Source organism: Crocuta crocuta, unplaced genomic scaffold (assembly GCF_008692635.1).
Source record: "Crocuta crocuta isolate KB4526 unplaced genomic scaffold, BGI_CrCroc_1.0 scaffold217, whole genome shotgun sequence".
Taxonomy (NCBI): Eukaryota; Metazoa; Chordata; class Mammalia; order Carnivora; family Hyaenidae; genus Crocuta; species Crocuta crocuta.
Genome location: NW_027532208.1, coordinates 1,030,136 through 1,046,041, shown reverse-complemented (window position 1 = coordinate 1,046,041; position 15,906 = coordinate 1,030,136). Strand labels below are relative to the sequence as shown.

Below are 15,906 nucleotides of genomic sequence, written 5' to 3'. Positions count from 1 at the left end.
TGTCATTTTCATATAGGGATACACTTACCAATTTCGTAAACCTGTGGTTCCCTGAATTTTAAACTCGTAGGGCCTGCAGGCATCCTAAGCCCTTACCAGATTTTTGTTGTGGTTATTTTAAATAAATTCTATCTAATTCTCAACTGGCAAATGAATCTCATTTACATTCCAAGGAGCTTGGGATGGTCAGAAAAGTGATATACGTATCTATGGCTAGTTATTACTTGCATGNTTGGAAATCTGTATTACTTCTAGAGGTTTCGCAGCGGTGGTTCTCAGTCAGTTTTGGGTCACAGACCCACTTGAGAACCTGTAGGAAACCACCTACCCTCCCCTGATAAAAGGTGTGCGTGCACGCCCTCTGCTTATGATTTCAAGAGACGGACCCATGGACGTCTCCAGATCTCAAGGCAGAGGTTAAAAGGATGCCTGGATGTGACAGCTGCATAATTCAGCTGTAATTTGGCCCCCTCGGTGCCCTCTAAGAGACCCCCCAGCAGGGGAGACAGGTTCTTCCCTGGGGAAGCTGGGACCAGCCAGAGCAGCCACTGTGCCGGCTTCTCAGCCCCACAGAAGCTCTCCTGGAAGTTCCTGCTCCAAGAGGAGGGAGTGTGTGAGAAGTTTCACCCCTGATATCACTGACCTATGCATCATAGAACATTGGTGGCCCATGCCCGACACCAGTTAAAACTCCAGCAGCATGGGGACATGGATGGGAAGACCAAGGGGGAGATTTTAATGTTTGTAATCTCAATGACTGCGATCTTGCAACTTATCAGCAGTCCAGCAGGAGAGCCGCCTTCAGCGGAGCAAGCGGAGAGAGCTTGCTCATGTTTACAGAAAACGACACTTCCTGTAAAGGGATGGGCAGCAATAATACATCGGGCCTGCTTCTCTGGACTCGTGACAGGACTGTAAGGTTAGGGACTGACCCATGTCTAGGAATCCCTGCATATTTCAATCATTGATGAACATGTGGGATTCCATGGCCATTTTATTTCTGTGAATTAACTTCATTAAAAACGTGTTCAGCTGACATGACTTCTTCTCTTGTTCTGTTTTGCATAAGCAGGGGCGGGAGGGTAGAGAACCTCAACCAGGCAAGCTGGCCACCTAACCCCCAGGCTGTGAAGTCACCACACACATGTCCCCGGACTTCACTGCTCCTTCCTTCTTTTCCTATCCCCTGGGAAAAACAGACACATAGGGCCTCGCTGCGAATTCCAGCCACTCTCTGGAGCTGTCTTAATATGTACTGCACGGAACACTGCTCCTTCTGGTGACCTTTACACCCGGGAAGTAAGGACAGTGTTTGGGGAGTGGCTGTTTCCATTCTCTGGGCACCTGAAGCAGGAGAATCCCATCTGGTCAATGCAGCACCACGGGAGCACAAACGTTTAAAATGAGCGAACGCTCTTAGTATTCGGACAGACTCGGCTACTGACCATGGGCCCTGGAGACTTCGGAGAGAGCTGCCTCGGGTGGGGTGGTAAACTCACTTCTATGGGGGCTACTGCCTCCCAGTGGAGGCCTGGGGAAGGGAGCGGGTTCCTCGAGCAGCAGAGAGGACAGGAAGAGAGCATTAGCTACCAGGCGCGGTGCAGAGCGATGGCTTCCGCTCACAAGCCCACGTTGGGCACTGCTGTCCCAGACTGATAGGGGAGGCTCCGAGAGCAGCTTGCTTAGGATCACAGACACCGTAAGGGCAAGAGCTGGGATGTGAACCCTGTCTGCAGATTCTTCCAGGCTTCCTGCCCGGCTCGGGCACCCATGAGGACTAGGGAGTTGCACCGAGCATGCCCTAGTCAGGGCGGTCTCAGTGGCTGGCCTGAGTCTGCCCCAGCTGCATGGGTGTTGGCTGAGAGGTCCCAGTGGGTGCGCTGGGGCAGGAGCAGGCTGGGACGGATCGCTCTCAGGAGCCCTGGTGTTCACAACCGGAGGGTATTTTATGTCCTTAGAGATGGCTTACAAACATTTAAACCCACTGGCTGGCGCAGCCTGGGTGCCCTCCACCCATTCTTCCAGAAACCACCAGGGAAGCCACCCGCCACCCCCAACACTGCAGCCGGGGAGGGCACCAACCGAGGTTGTTGTCCGTCAGCACCTCCTTGACTCGCTTGGTTATGCCGTAGGTGTCCAGCTCGGGAGACATGGCTACCAGCTCCTGAATGCTGAGGGCCGAGTGTCCGGAGAGGGGCAGTGGCGTGGCGGGCTGGGAGTCTGAGGCGGGTGGGTCGCTGGGCTCTGGTGGCTTGCCGTCCTTATTCGTCTCAATGGGGGGACAGGGCTGCTGGACCAGTTCAGTCAAGCTCTTCACTGATTCGCTGGAGCTCATTGGCGACTCGGGCGCAGGGCTGCAGCTAGCAGAGGTCTTTGGAGTGCTTTCTGTAATGAGAGGGCATGAAAATCTGAGGCTGAAAATAGCTGTCTTTCACCACAAGCATCTACTTTCCTTACCCAAGAAATACACGTTAAACGCCTGTGCAAGACGACAGTACGGCGGCGAGCTACTGCGTCTATGGCTGAGAGAAACTCCCGATCTTCTGTATTAAAAAATGGAAAAAAACACAAAAAAACAAAAAACCCAACCAGCAACAGAAGAAAAACCAGGGGTTTGAACAAAAGGGCCCTGAAGACTTAAGACAAGGCCATTCTGTTGAGAAACTGCTGTCGTATGAACCATGGGCCGTCACAGCCATGACTTCTTCCAACGGGACTCTGTGATTCCAGAATTCATAAGTGCCTCGGTTAAATTATAATCTGCATCTTATATTCTGTCCCTAATTTTCAGAACACAGTGAGTGGGTGGATTATTTTAAACGAGGGCGGCCCACGATGTGTGGTTCTGAAGACCCCGGAAGAGGAGACCTAAGGTCTGGGCTGCTGGCCCCTGGGGGGCCCTGTGCAGAGTCCTGGGACTCCTTGTGCATTCTTGCCATGACTCCAGGGGGGGCTCCACAGCATCCCGCCTGGAGGGGACTGACAGGAGATAAGCTCCCTGCCAAACCCCAGGACGGGCTTCTGAAGGCCAAGCTCTATGTCACACATGCTGGCACCGGGAGACATGGGGCCAGAGTGGCAGTCAGGTCTCCATGCTCTCCCGCCTGTCCTGGTGCTGATGCCCAGTAGGGAGTGCCACTCCATGCCACCCGCGAAGCCCAGCATCCATTTGAGTCCTGGGATGTCTGAAATAAAGGCTTTGGCCACTTCCTAATTACCAAATCCACAGAAAGACTGTGTCCAGGAGTAAAATGCAGAGTGAAACAGTGCTAAGGTCCTATTCCCGAGGTAAAATCAGTCGATTTTACCCCAGGCTTGGGGTCCTGGGACAGTGTCCCTCCTGCCACCTCCGATCAAGCGCGGCACACAGTAAGAGCCCACGGCGCCACGTGTGAGGGGCCAGGTACTGTCACGTGGGCTCTATGGCCTCAGGGAGATGAGAAGTCTCAGAATGGGCCCCACACAGGACATCAGAACACATGGGTGGGGGGGGCGGGGGCCCGAAATACTCTCTACCCGAGTAGACAAAATGTAACATGGAGTACTGACTGAATTTCACTCGGCCACAGAAGTGGGGTGTCCTTTGCTGGGTGGGTCATATCCAAGATGGCAACCTGGGTCACATGCAGGATAGCGACCTATTCTGAACGCAACGAGATGGGAAATGTATTCCAAATACAAGGGGTGTTTTGTTTAAGTACCCAGGAAGATAAAAGCCCAAATAAAACAACTTCAATTCAACCAATACATCCATTTATTGTCCTAAACAGGACCAGAATTCCACCATCACACAAACCTGTGTCCTCAACCTCGAAATTCTGGTTTTAAAAAAAACAAAACAACCAACCTACTGGTTTGTAAAAGATGTAAAAGAGGTAGACATAAACAGCAGAAATGATCCGTATAAATCTTTAAGGCAATACGAATTCTACAAATCGGATTTCTTCTCTCTGCTCACCTCCAGGTCATCGTACAACTGGATATAAAACCAGCAAATGTTATTTTTGTATCTGAGGCAGCAAAGAAATTGTACTGTAAATTTGCCCCGCTTCACCCATGCGAGGGACCGATTTGGCAGACCATCTATCTTGCTCACTGCAGACTGTCAAGGATGGCATGAATCCCCACATGATAAACAGATTCCTTCTCAGGTTTGTGTCCTGTAACCCACAGCAAGGTCAAAAGCATGGCTGCCTGGCTAACAAATCGCATGCGGCCACCGCCTGGTGCTTCCCCGGTTTTGTTTGGCACCGGCCGAGACAGGGCTCCCGAATCACCGGACGGCGGTACGTTCCTTTCTCGCAAGCATTCCTGGCAAGTACTCGTGGTGATTTTTGCCATGCAGATGCCGAGACGACCGAACAGAGGCACCGGCCGTACGTGACTGGCGTCCCTCTATGCTCCTGAGCATGACCGCAGACAAAGGCAAAGCCCTCAAGATCAAACCCCCCGCTGGGCCTTGACATGTACCAGGCAGGTGCTGCTGGGCTGGCATGCATTGGAGCTCCACTCTGCAACAGACAACTTGAGGCGGAGTGCTCCTTCTAGGGGACGGCAATTCACGCACGGACACATGAGCGCACGCACACCGCTGAGCTCTTGGGTCACGCAAAGCAGAATCAGGCCCACGTGTTTGGATAGACACGGGCAGGTGCAGCAGCAAATGGCCCCACAGGAGATGCCACAAATCCTCATGCTGAGAGCATCACGTTGGAGAGGGCGTCATTTCTTTAAGAAAGCTGTTTCCCGGAAGCCCCAGAGCTGCAGCAGCTGGACTGGAACCACAGCAGCTAATTAACCCAATACAAGCCCATTTTGGTGGAAGCACCACAGAGACAGGCTCTAGAGCGCCTAGCAAGGTGGCCGGCCCCTCGGTGCAGGAAGGACAGGTCTGTCCTTGGCCATCTTGACAGAAATAGAAACGCGGTCAACAGAAAAGATAGTACTTTGTTTCCCTCCAAAATCTCCAAATGGAGGCCTCTGACTAAAACAATACTTTTTTTTTTTTTTTGAGGGAGAGAGAGAGAGAATGGGAGGGGCAAAGAGAGAGGGAGACACAGAATCTGAAGCAGCTCCAGGCTCTGGGCTGTCAGCATGGAGCCTGAATCAGGGCTCAAACCCACAAACCACGAGATCATGACCTGAGCTGAAGTCAATGCTTAACTGACTGCGCCGCCCAGGTGCCCCTCAAGCAATGCTTTTTTGAAGGATGAAGGCTTTCTTCCTTCCACTCCACATAATTAAAAGTAATTTAAAAAAAAGGAGGAGTCCTGGGCATGACATTAAGATANTGACAAAAACTGAGGACTGATGGATGTGAGGGGGAGGGGGGATGGGCATGGAGGAGGACACTTGTGGGGATGAGCACTGGGTGTTATGTGGAAACTAATTTGACAATAAACTATTAGAAAAAAAAAGATATGAACTTGGGGCTGGGGCTACTTTTATTAGCTCCTGTTTTAATATGAGTGGGAGTCTCAACTTCTGGGAACATCCTGGTTTCCTCATCTGGAAAATGCAGACAGCGCTGTAGTGAGGAATGAACCGGCCCTGTGTATGGTGGGTGCTAAGAAACAAAACCCAAATTGGAAGTTTTTTTTTTTTCTTTTCAAAGCAGTTGAATTAGGGGCGTTGGGCTGGCTTAGTTGGAAGAGTGTGTGACTCTTCATCTTGGGATTGTGAGTTCAAGCCCCACACTGGGTGTAGAGATTACTTAGGCATAACATCTTTAGAGAAAAACAAAAGCAGTCATTAAATTATACTGAAATACATTGGTTTATATAAAGGGAACCTACATTCGGAATAATTCTCCTCATGATTTACTGCGGTTTCCTCCCCAGTTCCCGGTGGATACCCTGGAGATAACATTCTGACAAAGGTAAGAGGTAGGGGCATAAAGNCACAAGGGAATTTTGGGGGGGGGTGGGGGGTGGGTTAGGAGATGATGGAATTATTCTGTGTCTCGATTGCCAGAACTCATGGAACACCTCCACGAGCAGAGAGTGAATTCTGCTGTATGTAAGTTATACTTTGGCACTAACTTACTGAGGACAAAGTTCTGGGAAAGAATGAAGAGATGCTATTCTGTTCATTCTTTCACTCCATCCTCTGCTGAGTCAGGCCACTGGGCATATGGCGGTCGCCCGGTCAGAGGTGGCCCTGCCCCCTTGGGGCTCACATCTAGCGGGGAGACGGCCATTCAACACACGTACCTAAAGGGCAATGGAGGTTCCGAGGTAGGACAGGGGGCAGTGGGCAGGGGACGCTGATGTGGCCTGCGGGGCAGAGAGGTCCCCTGGGAGGGCGATGCTTCGGGGACACTGTGGGCATAAGCGGGGGGCCGGCTAGGTGAGTCGGGAGAGGCAGGAGTGGCAAGGGAGGCCGGCAGACTGCTCGGGACATCTGATGGGCCTGAGGCAGGAGAGAAACGTGGTGTGGCAAGAACACGAAGCAAAGAGAGAGGCCCCGGGGGGCTGGGCGGTGCAGGGGCCACGTCTGCTGTAACCCGCATGCACTTGGGAGCCTGGACAAGGTCTGTTAGAAGGTGGGCGTGCCCTTCACCCCAGCAGTGCTTCTCTTCTGCGGACTCAAAGCGGCCACTAGGGTGTGTATTGAGGCCTTGTGTGGAAGAGCAAAAGACTGGAAATGGGGTCCGTCACCGGGCGACTGGGTCTCCAGATGGTGGCATGTTTGTACAACATACCGCGTGCTATGTAAAGCAGCGGCGAGGACGCCAGGGCTGGGCCATGCGTCCCGGCAGCCAGAGTTTGCCGGGGGAGCCCACAAAGCAAGGGGCAAAATGAAACAGCATAGCGGTTTTGTATGTTGAGGGCCTGTATATATTTTGTGTGGCTACAAAGATACAAAGCAGTGAGGACTTAAAATCATGCACAGGAACTGGGGCGCCTGGGTGGCTCAGTCGGTTGAGTGTCCGACTTTGGCTCAGGTCATGATCTCACCGCTCGTAGGTTTGAGCCCCGCGTAGGGCTCTATGCTGACAGCTTGGAGCCTGGAGCCTGCTTCGGATTCTGGGTCTCCCCTTCTCTCTCTGCCCCTCCCCCGCTTATACTCTGCCTCTCTCAAAAATGAATAAACGTTAAAAAAAATTAAAATAAAATAAATAAAACCACACACAGGAATGATACACAGCAAATCCAGGAGGAATCGCCTTCAAGAACCAATGGGATGAGGGAGAGGGGTTCCGTTCTATCTTTGAGGTTTTGTTTCTCTTACAAATAAAGGATTGGACGGTGACCAAGTGGGAAGGGTAGAGTTGGGCGTTAGAACACAGGTGCTCACTGCATTATTCTGGGATTTTAATATTACAGGCCTCATGTCAAAAAGTCAGAAACCAGGGGCGCCCGGGTGGCTCAGTGGATTGGGAGTCCCGACTTCAGCTCAGGTCATGATCTCGCGGTTCGTGGGTTCGAGACCCGCATCGGGCTCTGTGCTGACAGCTCAAAACTTGGAGCCTGCTTCAGATTCTATGTCTCCCTCTCTCTCTGCCCCTCTCCTGCTCATGCTCTGTCTCTCAAAAATGAATAAACCTTAAAAAAAAAAAAAAAGTCAGAAACCAGTAGTCAGCTCCCTATTGTTTCAGGGGGGAGAATGAACTTGTGAGCAGTGCGCCTGGGGCCCGGGGTCCTATGGATACTGCAGTGCCGTCTGGGGAGAGCAGATGCTGGGCTGCAGAGTGGACAGGCGGTGGGGCGGGGAGAAACATCTAGGTTCAAGACAGATGAAGGGGATGATGTGGGGAGCAGATGGAGGAAGAGGCAAGAAACGGGTGCTTTCCATGGTGGGGCCTGGGTAACTGGCCAGAGTGCTGTTCAGATGGGGCGCGCTGTAGCAGCAGCACCCTGGCATGGGGATGGGGGAAGACCATATTAAGGAGGCTCATTTTATCATCATTCGTAAGAGCAGCCGCCACGGAGGCTAACATCATTTCCTGTGCAGTCCCTGTGTGCCAGGCGTTGGGCTAAGGCCCGCCAGAATGACCGACTACGCTCCTCGAAAGGACCAGAAGGTACATCCATGTCCCTGTTTTGACAGATTTACGATGTCACATCCAGCGACACAGCCAGGAACCAGTCAGATGTTCCGTATTCATAATGGCCCACCTGTCCAGTGGGGCCGTGCCTACACCTGCGTGCGATCCACGTGTCAACATGCAGGGCTCTGAGAAACAAGATGGTCAGCGCCCAAAAGCCAACCCACTACTGGGGCGACGGAAGGGAACCGAAATGTACTTCGCGGCGAGAGAAGGGCATTTACACATGGCTGCCTCGCATTCTCCTAATGGCCCCGCGATGGGAATACAAACCCCTTGACCCCAGGTAGGGAAACCGAGGAGGCCCAGACAGGAAACATGGCTTTGTCCAGACCAGGTGGATGGAGAAGGAGCCAAACCAGATGGAGAGTAGAAAGTCTCCACGTTTCCACTGTCCGTCTGGTAGTCAGTGAAGTATCAGCGTAACTCCTCTCCACTGGCTCGCTTGCTCGCTCGCGCATTCGGAAAGCACCCACTCTGTGTCAACCCCACGCTGGGCACTGGGGATGAGCAAACTCAGACACCCATCTTGCTTTCAAGGCGTCTGCAGACAGCAGGGCTGGGACCATTGGAAATGGGTAATCTGCATACTTGAAAAGCCCAGCCCGAAGTCCAATTTTGACAGCAACAGCAAGGTGTTACATTAAAAAGGGATCCATGTGGATTGGGGTTGGCTTTTTATTTCTTCTTCTTTTTTTGCAAGCCTACAAATCTTACGCAAGAGTGGCTTGTAAGATTACAAGAAAGATACAGAAGGATACGGAAAGCAGAGACAGTGACTCAGAGCCTCTGGAACACAGGAGGCATCAGGAACTATAAAAGGATTATGAAAAATATTATATTCCAAAGCCAGCAGGCCGACAACAGCTGCTTTAAGTTTTCCATCGAAGCCGACTGCAAGTCCTCGCCCGCCATAATTTCCAGAGACAAATCTCTCTGCAGTTTATCCGATCCACCGTTTCAATTTCCATACCCAGCCCTCTATCTGCAGTAATAATAACCCAAATTCCATTTAGTGTTCATTTGAGCAGTCAGGATAAAGTCGTTTCTTATTATCTCCCCACTGTGTAAAAAACAGCTTGAAGGTAGGAAGTCAGCAAGCATTTTCACCAAAAAGTAATTATTGTAAGTGACATTTTTACTGCTGGCATGCCATAAGGCGAACTGTGCATTCAGAAGGACAAGTTGCTGAAACAAAATGACAGGGTACTCTGTGACATTCTGACAAGAACCCAAACATTATTTAACTGGTGGCTGGTCTGATGCACTACTTTTCATTATGTCCATAGTTTAGGCTTTGAGCCCCTGCCAAGCCAGGAAATTCCAAGTGACTATAAAGACAGACAAGTATGGAAAGATGGGAGAGAGGAGGGAGAAGATGTGGGGGTTTGGCAAACAGAGCTGGGGCACAGTGTGGTCGCGGCCCCGGCATGAGGAAATGTGAGCGAGGGAGGGAATCAAGCAGAAGGGGAATGTAGGGGGGAGGTAGAGAGTGGAGGACAGAGCCAGAGGGGGACAGCAGCCTTGGTGGCGGCAGCTGCACAGTGGGACGAGGGCGTGCAGAAGGTTCTGGAGTGCCTGGTGCCAGCATCCTGGGGCCAGCGGGAGCCCTGGTGGCCTGGAGGGACTCTGCCCGGCTCCAGGCCCTCCCAGCGGACGGTGCCGATAGCTTCCAAAGCCACAACAGCGTGACCACCGGTGTGCATCGCTTCTCAGCGGAGTCCAGATGTAGGTGGTGTGATGGAGCTGCTAAACCCGAGCCGAAGCGTGGAGGCTCCTGGCCTTCCTCTGAGAGACGCGCCACCTCTTATCAGCAAGGCTCAACTGCCCTCCTGTGTTTCAGCCAGAAATCGACCAGGCCTGCACCACACCTCTTACTGATGTCCCCAACGCCACACCCTGTCCCAGCGGTGGGGTGGTGTAGATGGGCCCCTCTGCCACCGCCGACTTCTCCAGGCCAGCAGAAAATGTGGAGGTTTTGGTTTTTGAGTACGAGTAGCCTTTTGATGGATCAGCACAGGCTTGACGCCAAATCATGGAGAGTTTAATAGATGTCCGAGCTTTCCACATGTGTCCAGCCACGTCCTACCATGGACGTTTTCTACCGAGAAAGGGCTGGAAGTAATCTAACCACATACTAAGGTGTATCCACACAAAACAGCCTTGTTCCTGAGGGCCGAGGCCCACGTCTGACACCCCAGGGGAGTTAGGGGCCGCCTCGGCCCCCGTTCCCAAGGGTCTCCCCCACCCGCAGGAAAGGTCCATTCTCAAACAGGCGGTGGCATCAAGCTTCAGCACACACTGTACCCTCCTTGGGCTGGCAAACTGCTGTGGCTCCAAGCCTACCTGGGCACTGCCTTATATCGCTGAAAATCTCAGCAAACCTACCAAATCGTATGTTTTTTCCAGAGGCAGAAAGGAGTAACCAGACGGAGGTTTGGGGCAGGAAGCCCTGGGGAGGACCCAGGCAGGGAAGTAGTATCTGTCGGTCCTGGTTTCTTCTGTGATAGGAAACATCGGTGCCTTCCCTCCCGCAGACCTGATACTACTGGGTTGCGCTGGGCGGGCTGGGAGGAGGGGTGGGGTGAGGCAGCAGCTGGGGCACACAGCATGTACCGGGCTGTGTGTGTGAACGAGACATTTCTTATTGCCTGCCCGAGGGACTCTTACAGTGACACAAAAGCAAGGTTGTTATTTAACTTGAGCTACGATTAGCCTACCTCCCCAAACTTGACTTCTGAGCCACTTGAAGAGAGGGCCTGTGACTTCCATTCAGTGAGGGGCCCCTCTAGGTGCCAGGCAGGGTGCTAGGGGATAGGGGTACCCTGGCTGTGAGCCAGGTAGACGTCATTAAGCAAGTCACAGTCAGGAAGACCCTGAGGCGAGGGCCGGATGGGGCTATGGGGGGACACCGTGACCCCGAAGCTGAGGCTGGGTGGGTGTGGAGGAGGGGCCGAGGTGTGCGGAGGCCTGGGCAGAGAAGAGATGGGGGCCTGGCCACACACTAAGAAGGTGGGACCCTGGAGAAAGGAGTGAAGCAGGGGAGGGGATGCCCCAGCCGGATGTGCCATCTGGGAAGATGGCTTCGAAGCTTGGGCCAGGGTGGGGGCTGAGGGAACGGAAAGAAAAAAACTCTGCGAGGTACTTAGGAAATCTCTACTGTGTGTGTGTGTGTGTGTGTGTGTGTGTGTGCATGCGCGCGCGCGTACCCGAGTGTGTTTGGGAGGGTGCATGAGAGGGAGAGAAGGATCGAGATGGAGTGCCAGGGTTTGGCTGAGATGGCCAGGGGAACAGGGCTGTTGTTCACTGAAGGGAGCAGCCTTGGGGAGTCAAGGCTGAGTTCAAGGCTGGGTGCCATTCACTGAAGGCGGCGCTGCGTTCTTGGGTCTGGTGGTGGCGGTCCACCCGTGGTGGGAGATGGGAGGCAGGACTGTCCTCCGCTGGGTGCCTCCGCCTGGCTCTCCGCACACAGGTGCAAGAGACCCTAGCCTCTGTGACAGCCATCGCGCTGTCTCCCGGAGACCTACGGATGCTCAGCTCCTCCCACCCGACACCACCTTGTGCAATGCGGTGCCTCTTTCACTCTCGAGATAGTTTTCCACTCTCTTCTCTCCCATGCTGGGACAGAGCACAAGGGAGAGACGTTTTCGGCAACCCCGGGCTGACCCGGGTGGTGTAGCCCTGCAGCTGAGGCAGTGCTGGCGTGGGCTCCGCGGAGGATTCTGGGCGCCTGTCTGCCCTCTCTCAGGGAGCATCGTATGTCTGGTGCGCGTCTTATAAGCTCTTAAGGGAAACGTGCGCACCAAAAGCAGAGTTCCGGACTTCAGCATTTGTTTAATTCCGTTCAAAATTAAAAACCCTCCTTAAATTACAATTCACCTTCTGCAGTGAACTCAGTCTGGCGAAAGTTTGCACCAGGTGACACTGCTGGCCCTGCCTCAGGAGCTTGGTGTTCTCCCAGCTTCCAGCTTTTCTGCAGATCCATACTGATTTAGAAATAATACTTTCAAATTACCTTCAATAACCTTATTACCGAACCAGCTGTGTGTATGAACACTTATCAATGCGTCCCTGTGCATTAAGAGAAAATGTATGTCATACAAACAGTCTAAATATATATTACCGAGATGGGAAAAAACAAACCCTCTAGTTAAATTGCTTTGCTGTAATCAAAGATTAATCACTCTGAGCGTGTATGAGTGTGTGTGCCCGCGTCCTCGCTTTTTCTCCACAGCTCTGTTTCTGGCTTCGGGCAAACCTGTCCATCCTTCACCTGTATTCCTATTCTCCGGTAGGCTGGTCGCACCTCTGTTCCAAGGGTGGACTCGTTTCCCCAGATTTCTGAGCGTCGGAGGTGGGTTTGGATATTAGTTTATTTCTGCACTTTCTAGGCCTGCGGCTCGGAAACCCTCTTTTCCCCAGGCACGTGGTGGACAACAGGCTTCGAAGCGTCCATATGTGCAGAGGCTCTAGCATCTGCCCCAAGGGCAGCCTGTCCCCTCTCAATAACACTGCCAGGCAGCCTGGCATGTGGGCAATGATGTTTGGGCTGTGATGGAATGTTCCTTAGAGGATCTGGGGCCGATGGCCGGCACCGAACGTGCCAGTGTGGGTGGCTGGGACCCAGCTTTCCGACACTACGCAGGCCGGTCACCGGATCTGGCTCTACATGGGCCCCGGGCCGTGCAGAGCAGACCCAGTAAGGTCTCCATTGTACACGATGGTATTAGAAAAGCTATTAAGGTACGTTATTTTACACGTCCTCCTAATCTCTCCATACTGCTTTACTTAATTTGTGATGAAATTGTTGAGAAAGGGTACTTAATGTAGGACAGTCAGTAAAAGCAATTTATCATCTTCCCGCTTCGGTGCTCCTGTTATCGTCGAACTCATTTTCTGCATGCATCATGCAATCAGCCTATTATTTGCATATTAATCAGGCAGTGGACCATGAAAGAACTGTATCCCAGCCAAACGCCGCACTATCTCAGGAGAAACACTCCGTAATTATCATACATCAGTGTTATGATGTGGTAATTGATTATAACATCTTTCTGCTGCCCCTGGGGAGCCCCGCCGCTCACCCAGCTCCAGGCACTCTGGGCGGCTTGGTCTTTTCCTCCCCAAAAGAGTCATCACTGCTGTTCTCGCCGACTGCTATTTCTGTGGAGTACTGATTCTCTCTTCCAATTTCGGGAGGTGTTTAAACCACGTGGAATGCAACTGACCGTAACTCCTGGATGGGCAGGTCTAGCCAGGAGGAAGGCACGTCCCTCTGGACTCCGAGCCCGCCCACGCGCTTGCTCTCCTCCCCCTCTCTCCCCCCCCTCCCCGCCCCCGGCCTCTGGCTTTGGAGGTGCTGCAGCTTCCAAGGAAGTTTCCTTATCAGACAAATGCCACGACTTCAGTCCCCTCCTTGTTGCAAAGTTGGTACAAAGGCAGTTTGGGGCTGCTTTATCTAAGTGCCAAATGACAGACTAATTTTGGTCCTCTCATAAAGGACAAACCCAACATCTGCCAATTCAGACTCAGGCTATATTTAGGAATCGAGTTCCAAAGGGAAGAACAAAACACAAAATCAAGATGAAGCCGGTGATGGAGCCTCCTGGCTCGCTCTTTATCAGAGCTCCCTTCCCACTTCTTGTGTGGACCCTGAGCGAGGCCCAGGGGCCAGTTTGTACGGGACTGGGGCTGGGGTCCTGGGCTGGCTCAGGGCCCTCAGCAGGGAGAGGGCCAGACAGCTGAAGGGCAGGCCTGTCCTTCAGGAAGGTAAAGATACACCATGTGTATCTTCTGTGGGTGTAGACGGGAAGGGCTTCAAAGCAGCACGGACCTGAATTCCTGGTGGGACGGAGGACACACGTCTCACTGCAAACTGCATGAAGTTGGGTCTGGCTCTGTCGCGGATCCGTCCCTGGGTCTTCTCCTCTCCCCCTGCCCAGCTCCCCAGGACAAAATACACGGGATGCACCCCAGGGTAGTGGAGGTATCTGCTTTTCCTGTTGTTTCTTTAATCTTGGACCTGCTTTTTTTCTATTTAAGTTTCTAATTTGGATCCAGTTTTGTTTCTGGTTTTGAAATGTGGCCTTGGCTTCTCTCTGTGTAGTTCCAGGGACCGACCCTTTACCCATCATGGGGGGATAGGGCCCTCAGGGCTGAGTGACGGCTCACCTGGGGCCGGTTCCATGGCTCATCACTGCGTTTGCTTTTTCCATCTTTTTGATGGGGGCACGTCACCGCTCATCTCTGAGCCTTAGTTTTCTCCATCCGAAAGATGGGGGGAATCATCTCCCCTTACTGATAAAGGATTAGAGGTAATGGCACCGTGTAGGGCACATGAAAGATACAAATATGCAAGTTTCCTCATTTCGGGCCTACGTGGAAATCACCTGCGGACACTTACACATTCTGGCTCCTTCATCTTCCCCTAGAACCAAAGCACTGAAAACCCAAGTCCTCATTTGCTCCTACGACCTACTTTTGCTTCTTGCACTGAATGCCCAGTGTACTGTAAATTCTGGTTTCCAAAGAAAGCCTAAAGGGGAAGGCAGGGAGTTGTGCCCAGAGGCCCATGACAAGGGTCTGCGAGGGCTTTCTCCAAAAGGCGAGGGAGTCGGTGCCGGCACAGAGGTCCAGGCAGAGGTACTCGTGGGGACCTGAGCGGTGTGGCGTTGTCGCTCACCTGCGCCGTCAGTGGCTCCTCTATCCGGGTGGGGTGGCCTGGTTCCACGCCGTGTGGCCCCACGTGGCATGAGCGATATAACCTGCAGCCTTCATTCTGGAAGCTCAGGATCTGGGATCAACTTTACAGGACGGTAGATGGACAGGCAGCTTCCAAAGACGGATGGCATATCTGAGAAGCCAGGAGACTGGAGAGCTGCACGCAGGCCCCCTCCGGCAGACCCCTGGTGCCAGCTGCCACCCAGTGCCATTCGTGCCGATGAGCTCCACCCGGGGAGCGAGTGGTGGGACTGCTCTTCTGTTTGAAAGCCAGAAGCCTGACGTGCTGTGCACACATGTTCTTCTGCAGCTCTCCGCGCACACGCGGGGGGGACACGTAACGGCAGCGGTGCAACAGCAGGAGAAAATGTTCTGACGGTGGCCCCTGTTTTTTTTTTTTAAATAAGAGTTTAAATCTCTCTTTCTTTTTTAAGTTTATATTGAGACAGAGAGACAGCATGAGTGGGGGAGGGGCAGACAGAGAGAAGGAGAGAGAGAATCCCAAGCAGGCTCCACACTGTTGGCGCAGAGCCCGACACGGGGCCAGAACTCGCATACCTGAGCCCATATCAAGAGTCAGTCGCTTAACCAAATGAGCCATCCAGGCGCCCCCAGCGGCTCTGGTTCTGAATGTGTTTTGTACACAACGTCATTTAAAGCCCCCAGCAGCCTGGGAGATCGGTCCTGTATTTCCCTCATTTTATAGAAGGGTCTGAGACACAGAGAGGTCGAGTCACTTGCCCAAGGCCGTCACTCAGCGGGGACAAGACCTGGCAGTCGGCTGAGCCCTGCTGCGCCCACGGCTGCTCATGCGCGCTTCAGCCTGGTCACTGCAGGAGAGTTTATGTTTTGCTGTTCAAATCAATTTAAGTCTCTCTCACTAGGAACTGGCTAAATAAGATACAGTATACCCAGATATGGGAATTCCTGGTAACTGTAAAAAAGAGGAAATTCTTTGTGCGCTGGGCTGAGAAGTCCCTGCTCCACCCTGCTGGTTGAGAAAAGGGAGACGCAGCACCTTGGGGCGTGCACACTCCCTTCTGTGCAGAGCGGTATCTAGATGCTGGGACCAGCTGCAGGAAGCTGGGAATCTGGAGAGGGTGGCTGGGGGACTGGGGATTTGGGAGGGTGGGGAA

General features: G+C 52.8%; 2 protein-coding genes across 2 annotated transcripts in view; both read right to left on the bottom strand.

Annotated features, from left to right (window-relative positions):
• The window catches only part of LOC144242782 (homeobox protein cut-like 1), a 32,403-nt gene extending 17,575 nt beyond the window's left edge, over positions 1–14,828 (bottom strand). Inside the window, exons 1-2 of the mRNA XM_077777784.1 lie at positions 14,733–14,828; positions 2,083–2,385 (exon numbers count right to left, since the gene is read on the bottom strand). Coding sequence (XP_077633910.1) covers positions 2,083–2,385; positions 14,733–14,802 — 373 coding nt within the window. The 5' untranslated portion in view covers positions 14,803–14,828. The remainder of the gene's footprint in view (positions 1–2,082; positions 2,386–14,732) is intronic.
• CUX1 (cut like homeobox 1) overlaps positions 1–15,906 on the bottom strand; it is a 355,101-nt gene that overhangs the window by 39,500 nt on the left and 299,695 nt on the right. The window lies entirely within an intron of this gene.